This window comes from Emiliania huxleyi (genome assembly GCF_000372725.1).
Source record: "Emiliania huxleyi CCMP1516 unplaced genomic scaffold EMIHUscaffold_25, whole genome shotgun sequence".
Taxonomy (NCBI): Eukaryota; Haptophyta; order Isochrysidales; family Noelaerhabdaceae; genus Emiliania; species Emiliania huxleyi.
In genome coordinates, this window is record NW_005200170.1 from 123,052 (window position 1) to 131,443 (window position 8,392).

The window sequence follows — 8,392 nt, forward strand, 5'->3', positions numbered from 1 at the left end:
GGGGGAGGGGGAAAGGAGAAAGAAGGAGAGAGGAAGGGGGGGGTATGTGGTCCAAGGATATCTATCATTGACCGGGAGAAGGGGAGGGGTGAGGCGGAAAGGTAGCGCCTCGACAATGTCGGCGCGCGAGGTCTTGCCGCCGAGCAGCGCCTGCGGCAGAGTGCCCGAGTCGGGTCATAAGCTCCGCATCACCACAGAGGAAGTCTCGCGCGGCGCGACCTGCAGGACCCGGTACCGCGCCGAGCCCGGCCTACTCGCAGGGCGGAGGGGTGTGAGAGACGGCGCGGTCGGGCAGGGCGGCGACGCCGATGAGGTGCGCCGTGGCAGCCCCTCCACCTCTCCTCCGCCACCACCCTCCTCCTCCTCCTCCTCCTCCTCCTCCCCCTCCTCCTCCTCGTCCTCCTCGTCCTCCTCGTCCTCCTCGCCCTCCTCGTCCTCCTCCTCGTCCTCCTCCTCGTCGTCGTCATCGTCGTCCGACAGAGGCGTGCCGGGAGGCGTCCCAGGGGGCGTCCCAGGGCCCTCGTCTCCATCTGCCGAGTCGTCAGCGGCCACCGCCTTCGCGTACGCCACCGCCGCGTCGACCGCCGTGTCGAAGGTGCCGATGGTGACAGTCCTTCCGCCCACCTTGTGCTTCGCCCGGAAGCGGCCAGAGCGGTGCTTGACCACGCACTTGTAGCCGGTGCTGCTTTCGCTCGAGAGGTGGAGCTGCAGCCCCTCGGCCTCCGCAACAGGAGTCTCCCCCGCCGCCGCCGCCGCAGTCACCGCCGCCTCTTCCACCGCCTTCTCCACCGCCTCTTCCACCGCCTCGGCGTCCTCGCTGCCCCCCTTCGCCCCCTCTGCCTCCGCCGCCTCGCTCGCCGTGTCCTCGACACCCTCCTCCTCGTCTTGCTTGCCCCTCTTCTCCGACTCCGCCTCCGCCTCCGCCTCAGCCTCAGGCGCGCGCACGACTTGCGCGTCGCCACGCAGCTCCCCGGCTGGCAGACGGGCGACCTTCGCCGCGCCCTCCGCAGCCGGCGGGGGCGCCACTCGCACCTGCGCCGCCTGCCCCGCAAGTGCTGCGAGTGAGGCGGCTGCGTCGGCCGCGGCGGCTGCGGCGGCCGCGTGCGCAACGGCGGGCGGCGGCGCGGGGCCGGCAACAAAGCGCTCCACGGGCGCTGCTTGCCGGACGGGCCGGGCTCGCGAGACATGGGCCTCGACCTACTGCCGTGCGACTCGGTCTGGGAGGTGGCACGACGGGTGGGGGCCGCGGCGGGGGGGGCGGGGGGGAGCGGGGGGGAGCGGGGGGGAGGGAGCGAGAGCGGAAAGAGGGGGGGGGGAGGGGGGCGAGAGCGAGAGAGGGAAGAGCGAGAGCGAGAGAGAGGGAGCGAGAGCTAGGGAGAGGGAGCGAGAGGGGGAGAGGGGGCGAGAGGGGGAGAGGGAGCGAGCGAGAGGTGCGCTCCTCGGGCGGCTCGGGTGGAGGGGCGCGAGACCAGGCGCCGCAAGCGTTTGCCGCACCGCGCGTCGGAACCTCCGACGCCGCGTCTTCCGACCAGAACTGGGGCGGCTCTTCGTCCGTGGTGAAAGTGCCGTGCAGATTCGAGTACACGACCGAGCAGCGCCCGTTCGGCGGGGCCGGCGGCGCCTCGCCATGAGGCGCGCCGGGGTCCAGCAGCCGTGACATCTTTGGGACAGCACCTGCATCACCTGTTCACAGCCAGCCGTGTGAAGAGACGCTCTTCACAGCTTCGACGGGCTGCTGCCCGCGCCGCGATTGCGATGGGGCGCTGCCGCGCCGAGAAGCGCGACCCGCTCTTCATTCGAGCACGGGCCGAGGTGGTACGCTCTGAGGGTGCAGCCAGGCGTCATGCACAGGCGCACGCCGCGAGACGTCCCGGCCTGAAGCTGCATGCGCTCTCGCTCGGGCGGCTGCATGCGGTCTAGCGGCTGCATGCGGTCTAGCCCCAACGCCAGGCGCCTGTGGGACGAGCGGGACGGGCAGCGGTGAGAGTAGAGGCGGCGGCGGTGGCGGCGACAGACGACGATGACAAGTGACGGAGGCGGTGGGGACGGCGGCGGCGGCGAGGGTGGTGGCGGTGAAGGCGGCGGCGGAGAGGGCGGCGGCGGCGAGGGCGGCGGCGGCGAGGGCGGCGGCGGCGAGGGCGGCGGCGGCGAGGGCAGCGGCGGCGAGGGCCGTGGTGGAGGGCAGCGAGGAGCGAGCAGCCACAGCGAGGGTAGAGAGAAGCCGAGCTAGGCAGGGCGCAGGGCGCAGCGAGGAGGGGGCAGGGTGCAGCGAGAAGGACGGCAGTGGTGAGGGCGGTGACGGCGAGGGCGAGGAGGAGCGAGCCTTCGGGAAGCTGAGTTCCCGCCGGCCATCCGATGAAAAAAGAAAAATCCGTTGCGCCAAGCAGTTCACCTCCGGTATGTTCGGTCTCATTAAAATGAAGATTTAACTACACTAAAAAGAAGAAAACAACCCCACGAACGATTGCGGGACGTACGTAACTCGAACGTGTCAAGCTCTGAGCTGGTTTACGGACACCTACCTACCTAGTCACGGCTGTGTGTATGTCACCTCCCCGCTGGCTCCCCCCGCCTCTCTCCGCATACACATTCCTCGGCAACGAGTCCCTACCCGCCGATCTTCGGGCGTGCGTCAATCCGCCAGCCACTCGCCGGCTGTCCCACTCTGCCAGGCCCAAGCGCTGGCAGCTCATCTCCTCGACAAAGAGCCCATCCTGCAGTCCCGACTGCGCGCCGCTCGTGCTAGCCAGCGAGGGTCGCATCTGCCAGGAGAGGTGCGACTGCGCGGCGTGTGGCGGCTGCACGCTCACGGCTCGCAGATGGCGCACGCCGTCCGGCGCGGTGCTGCAGAGCATCGCGACAAAGACCAGCCCCAGTTTCGAGTTTGCCTTCAAGCCGGATGATCAGGACATGGACAAAATGAAGGTGGGGCTGGTGGTGGAGCCGGTCCTGACGCACGCGTGGCACGAGGCCGTCTTGGGCTGCTGCGGTCGGGGTGGGGCAGTGGTGGATGTGGGCGGTAACTATGGCTGGTTCAGCCTCTTCAGCCTGGCGCTCGGCTGCCGCGTCACCGTCTTTGAGCCCGTGCCGGACTTCCTAGAGGCGGGCCGCGCTCTCGTCCAGCCCTGCACGCCCTGCACTACTGCCTCAGTTTCCCCTGCGCCCAACACACCTCAGGTGCTCGGCCTCGGTCTCGCCCTCAACCCCGGCTTCGCGACACGCGCGACGGTGCACCCGCTGTTGGTGCACGACGGCCCACCAAAGAACTTCAGCATCCGCGTGCCCACCGGGTCACGGCGCAAGACGAACGCCAAGCTGCAGCTGGGCATTACGGCGACGCATGGCCCACTCGACGCACGCACACCGCTCAGGCATCCAAGCTCCTCCACATTTGGTAGGCGATGGTGGGGGAGAATGGTGCGCTCAAGCTCGGCAACAAGTGGGTCATCACCCGCGAGGTGCAGCGGCGCAGCACGCGGCTCGACGACGTGGTGGATGGGCAGGACGAGGTCTGCCTGCTCAAGGCGCGCGCTCGAGCAGGAGACACGGCCCACGGTTGCGGCGAGGCTCACCTGCGTGTCTTTTCCGCGACTCAAGGCGGATGTTGAGGGCTACGAGCCACAAGTCCTTCACTCGGCGCGCCGCCTCTTTGCCCGCCACCGGCCGCGCGCCGTGCAGATTGAGCTGACCCAGACGGACGACGCGCCTCCACAGCGATGTGAGGCGCCTCGGCTGCTGCACTGTCATTCCGACCTCGCTACGCACCTGTGCAGCTCGCCCGCTTAACGGGGGTAGGCGATACGCATGCTGACCGCCCTCTTCGCCCTCGGGTACAGCGCACGGCAGATCGCGCAGCCTTACCTGACCAAGTCGAGGGAGCTGCCGACCAGACCGTGGCACATGGCGCCCGGCCCTTGGGCCGCCGAAAGCCTCCGCACCTTCCCCAGCAAGACTGCGTACCATGCGTACCACCGGCTCCGCACAAGGCCGGAGGTGGTCGCCGCCGCGCGTAGCGGGGGTGGGAGCGCGGCCGACAGCGTGCCCAGCGCCGGCGTGTGGGAGGCGGCCGCCGCCCTCGTCGACGTGACTATCCGCGCCGACATCTCTCAGTACTCCACAAACTTCATGTTCCGCCTCGACGCGCCGAACATGACCGGGGCGCCGAAGCTGAAGTTGGAACCAAGGACGAGGGCGAAGGTCTCGCGTTCATCTTCGGCGCCTCCCACTCGTAGCAGCGCGAGGCTCTTGGCTGAGCAACTTGTAAGCGAACGGCACCGTGCAAGGCCAATAAGGGCGACCCGGATGGATCCAGAGGCGGCGGGCTTCGACGTCACCGACTGGCCGGCGCTTGCGTGCAAATGGGAGCGCTCGTCGGAGTGAGCGCTGGCTGCGCCGAGGGACACTGAGAGGCGACACCGCCCTCGACACCATCACCGGCGCTCCTTGCTAGGCCCGGCGCGAGTCTCCTAGCGGACGAGGCCAGCTGCCGTGCGTGCCTGCAGCAGAGGCCGTCAGAAAGAACCGCGCTCAGCGGACCGCGCTGCGGCTGCGTCATTGCAGAGGCGTCGCATGTGCTGCGTGGCCGCGGCGAAGGGGCGCTGCCGTCGTCGTCGACGCAGGCGGGCGAGCCGGTGGGCGAGCGCGTCGCCAAGGTTGAGGCGAGCCTCTCGGAGCTCAGCGGGCGGCTAAAGGCTCTCGAGGACGCGGCGCGGGGCTGAGCGCCGTGAAGGCGAGGGCGCGCGACCGCGAGGCCCAGAGACAGACGCAGATGCCAGATCGCGCTCTCGCGCAGGGGCAGGGGCTCTCTCGATCTTTGAAAAGAAACTGTAACTGTCCCGCGTCCAGCGATCTCTCTCGTCTCCGTGGAGAGACGCGTCAGAAGCGCGTATACCAAATGTGGAGCGGTCGTCGGGTCGTCGCCCCTCCGCCGCCCCCATCCCCACACCTCTCACCGCGCCCGCGCCGGCGCGGCTGCCCTGCCAGTGCTCTTCTTGCCGCCCATGCGCCTGGCCTCGTTGGCTTGCGCGCGCTCGATCCGCTCGTCGCCCGCCAGCTTCGCCTTAGCGATGGTGCCGACGATGATGATGCGCGAGCCCTCGATGAGGACCGAGAAGAAGATGCCTACCAGCGGCTTGGCGAAGGCAACCGAGGCGGCGTCCTCGAAGCCGAGCAATGTGGCGATGACGGGGAAGAGGGCGGCGCCGATGGTGAAGGAGATGAGGCCCAGCCGCGCGCTCTCCGGGATCTTGTTGCCGAGCCCGCGGATGTTTGCGAAGCCCTTGATCTCGTCGGGCCCGAGCGTGTCGAGGGAGGGGCCGCACTGCGCAGCAGCAACAAAAGCAATTCTCTCGTCGGCGTGTCAAGGGTCTGGGGCAATCTGCCCACCTCGGCTCTCCCTGCAGTCTCGGCCAGTCTCGGCCAATCTCAGCCAGTCTCGGTCAGCCTCGCCTGCAGAACGGCGGGGTTCTTGAGCATGACGTCGAGCGCCTCCTCCTTGCCCATCATCTCAAAGAGGACCTGTGAACCAGCAGGCTGGCTATGAAGCTGGCGGAGTGGTGTGAAGGCGACCCCGTCCGCCCGAAGAGAGGACGTCTTTCGAGAGAAGCAGGGTGTTGCAAAACGTGTACGACGGGTTGATAATCTGCGGGTTGGAGAAGACCGCCTGCGGTTCCACCCGGGCGGTGAGAAGGCGCGTCGGCGGTACGATCCGCACGTCGAGGCGGAGAGCCAAACCTCGCGCGCGAGCGCTTCGCTGCCGTACGCAGCGACAAGCGCGCCCCAGAGCTGCTCGAGCTGCTGCCGCGTGTACTCCTACGGATCACGGCATCGAGGCATCTGGGGCAGCGTCCACGCTGCATACCAGCAGCCGACTCGGTGCCTTCTTGAATCTCTGCGTCACCTCGACGATGTCTGCTGGCAGCCGCTTGCCGCGCACGCGAGGCGGCGCGCCCTTAGTCACCGTCTTCATCTTGTTGGCCTCGTTGATCTCCTTCACCTTGGCGAAGAACTGCATCCGCGGCGCCGGCGACCGAGGATGCGCAGCGGCAGCAGGAGAATATGCTCCGACCGCGGCGGCGCCGGCGGTGGGCGCAGCCGAGCGGCGAAGCACGGCTGGGGCGTGGAGCAGCGACAGTAGAAGCGGAGCGACGAAGAGCATTGCGTCTGTGTGGAGCAGCTCTCAGGCAGATCAGCAGTGTCGTCGAGTGTAACTCCTCGCCGGTCCGTGCCGCTTTGGTGCGAGAGTCGAATCTCCAGATACCTCGCGGTGTGTGCTGGTTATTTCTTTTCAACCTATCTGTGAAAAGGGAAGTGGTCGTATGTTGTTGTGAAAAGGGAAATACTGAGGATTTTGCCGGTTTCCTCGGTTTCGCCTCTTTTGTCCCAGACCAGCTCTCAGACTCAGGGAAACTCGAGAGTTGCGGCGCTCTCAAGTTTCCTTTTGTGGTGGCTTTCGCCGACGCAAAGCGTTTTCTTTCGAGGTCCTTCGCGCCCTTTCCGCGTAACTTGCGCCCCTTATGAAACTTTTATTTTGTTATATTAAACCCTTTTTTTACGAGTGGCCTTGGACATCCGGGGACGGAAAAGCTGCACCGTGTGTGGCACACGCGGCCCCGCCCGGGCAAGATTGAGGAGCGAATGAGCGAAAGCGAGAAGATTTGCGGCAATGGCGGCTGCAGGCTACCCGCTTGGCACGTCGGCATTTGTCAAGTCCCCATCCTCGCCCGTAAGCGAAGCCGGTCCACGCAGCCGCTCGAGATGTGCGGTGAGAGAATCAGCCGCCCGAAGGGTGGCCCGTTGCTGCCGGAGCTTGGCCTTGGGGCTGGCTCGCGGATCGAGGTGAAATGGGAGGTGGAGCACGACGGCAGCACGTCGAGCATCTGGTGGTCCGGGGTCCTCGAGTACTACTGGCCCAATAGCCGCAGCAGAGGCCTTCGAGTCCGTTACGCCGCTGGGCACGGCTTTGAGGCGGAGGCGCGCGACGTCAGGTTCGTGGACTCCAAGCTGCTCGTTGACACGGCATTGCAGGAGGACCTGTCGTGGCGGATGCCAGGGTCTGTTGAGGAGGAGGAGGAGGAGGAGGAAAAGGACGGCGGCGCCCCGAGCGCCTCGGCCTCCGCCTGCGAGCAGGCTCTGGACCGCAGCTCAAAGGAGAGGCGGGTCATCCAGTCGGTGCTCTCCAAGCTGTGCCATAGCGTCGCTGTGCGGCACGTGCGGGCGGAGGAGGCGGCGCGGCGGGAGGAGGTGAGGGCGGCCAAGGCGAAGGAGCTGGCCGAGGAGGCGGCCAGGGCTGAGGCGGAGCGGGAGGCGGCTGAGAAGGGGGATGCTGAGCTCCTGCAGCAGCTCTTCACCTTCTGCGGCGACCGGAGCGGAGTGCCACCCTCTGTGATGGTCGTCAACTATCGCGGCCGCAACCTTGGGGTGGACGTGCGGGACCGGATGAGCTACTCGGACCTGTCGCGGGCGCTGGTGGAGCTCGGAGGCGTCAACGTGAGCTGCTCAGGCATCTCCCTGATGAAGGATCGGTGGCGCATGAGCGCTCAGCAGCGGGCAGTGGTGACGCACGCGCTCGAGCAGGGCCACCTCTTTGCGATCGTGCAACAGAACCGGCAGCGGAGAATCTCGCGGGAAGAGTTGATGCGAGCGGAGGCGGAGAGGCGGCAGCAGGAGGCGGAGAGGCGGCAGCAGGAGGAGGAGAGGCGAGAGGAGCTTCGCCGCCGGCTGGCGATGGTGCACAAGGCGGCAGAGATGATCGTCCATCAACTACGCCGAAACTCGCTGATCACCGACATCAACACTCGCCGACAGGAGCTGTCTGCTTGGTGGGAGGGTGCGAAGGCTTCTCTTCTCCGCAGCGGTGTGACTCGGCCGGAGCTGGACACGGCCATTGGAAAGGCTCGTGCGGTGTGGCAGGAGGAGGTCCGGGCTGCGCTCGCCCTCAAGCTGCGGCAGCAGGCGGCCGAAGCCAGGCGGGTAAGGCACGAACAAGAGGCAGCCGACTCGCTCTCGCAGTTGGACCTGGAGATGAGGAAATTCGCATCGACTACGAGGACGGCATGGAGGGCGAGTCCTACTGGTGGGGGGCGCCTCCTCCCGAGACGGGTTGGAGGGAACACCGGGTGCCGCCTCCGCCTCCGGTGCCGGTGTCAGCGCAGTAGCGCGCCTGCCCCATGGCGCGCCTCCTCACGGCCCCGTCCGAGTAGGTGCCCGACGAGGAGGAGCAGCCTCCCGCGCCGCCTATCCCGTGGACAGGAGGCACCTCGAGTGGGGACGCGAGGCTACGGGTGCTGGTCCCTCTGATCCGCGAACACGCCAAGGGGGCGCTGCTGCGGCCCAAGCTGTGGAGCCTCGTCGCGACCCACTTGCCCGGCCGCACAGGAGCAGAGTGCAAGAA

The 8,392-nt window shown here is 67.5% G+C and overlaps 3 protein-coding genes across 3 annotated transcripts in view; 1 reads left to right on the forward strand and 2 right to left on the reverse strand.

The window, feature by feature from the left end:
• EMIHUDRAFT_205778 (hypothetical protein) overlaps positions 1-2,855 on the reverse strand; it is a gene marked incomplete at both ends in the record, with an annotated part of 11,824 nt that extends 8,969 nt beyond the window's left edge. The window contains 7 exons of the mRNA XM_005778070.1: positions 115-150; positions 220-250; positions 479-720; positions 949-1,041; positions 1,508-1,621; positions 1,786-1,954; positions 2,665-2,855. Coding sequence (XP_005778127.1) covers positions 115-150; positions 220-250; positions 479-720; positions 949-1,041; positions 1,508-1,621; positions 1,786-1,954; positions 2,665-2,855 — 876 coding nt within the window. The remainder of the gene's footprint in view (positions 1-114; positions 151-219; positions 251-478; positions 721-948; positions 1,042-1,507; positions 1,622-1,785; positions 1,955-2,664) is intronic.
• A 64-nt stretch (positions 2,856-2,919) lies between these two features.
• EMIHUDRAFT_205779 (hypothetical protein) lies at positions 2,920-4,380 on the forward strand (the record flags this gene model as incomplete). The annotated part of the gene is made up of 6 exons (XM_005778071.1): positions 2,920-3,084; positions 3,178-3,279; positions 3,399-3,509; positions 3,598-3,624; positions 3,796-4,172; positions 4,242-4,380. 6 exons carry the CDS (start codon positions 2,920-2,922, stop codon positions 4,378-4,380), a joined length of 921 nt encoding a protein of 306 aa, XP_005778128.1.
• An 86-nt stretch (positions 4,381-4,466) lies between these two features.
• EMIHUDRAFT_450349 (hypothetical protein) lies at positions 4,467-6,157 on the reverse strand (the record flags this gene model as incomplete). Its single annotated transcript, XM_005778072.1, has 6 exons — positions 4,467-4,496; positions 5,078-5,320; positions 5,449-5,517; positions 5,591-5,662; positions 5,734-5,811; positions 5,900-6,157. 6 exons carry the CDS (start codon positions 6,155-6,157, stop codon positions 4,467-4,469), a joined length of 750 nt encoding a protein of 249 aa, XP_005778129.1.
• Positions 6,158-8,392: the final 2,235 nt, after the last annotated feature.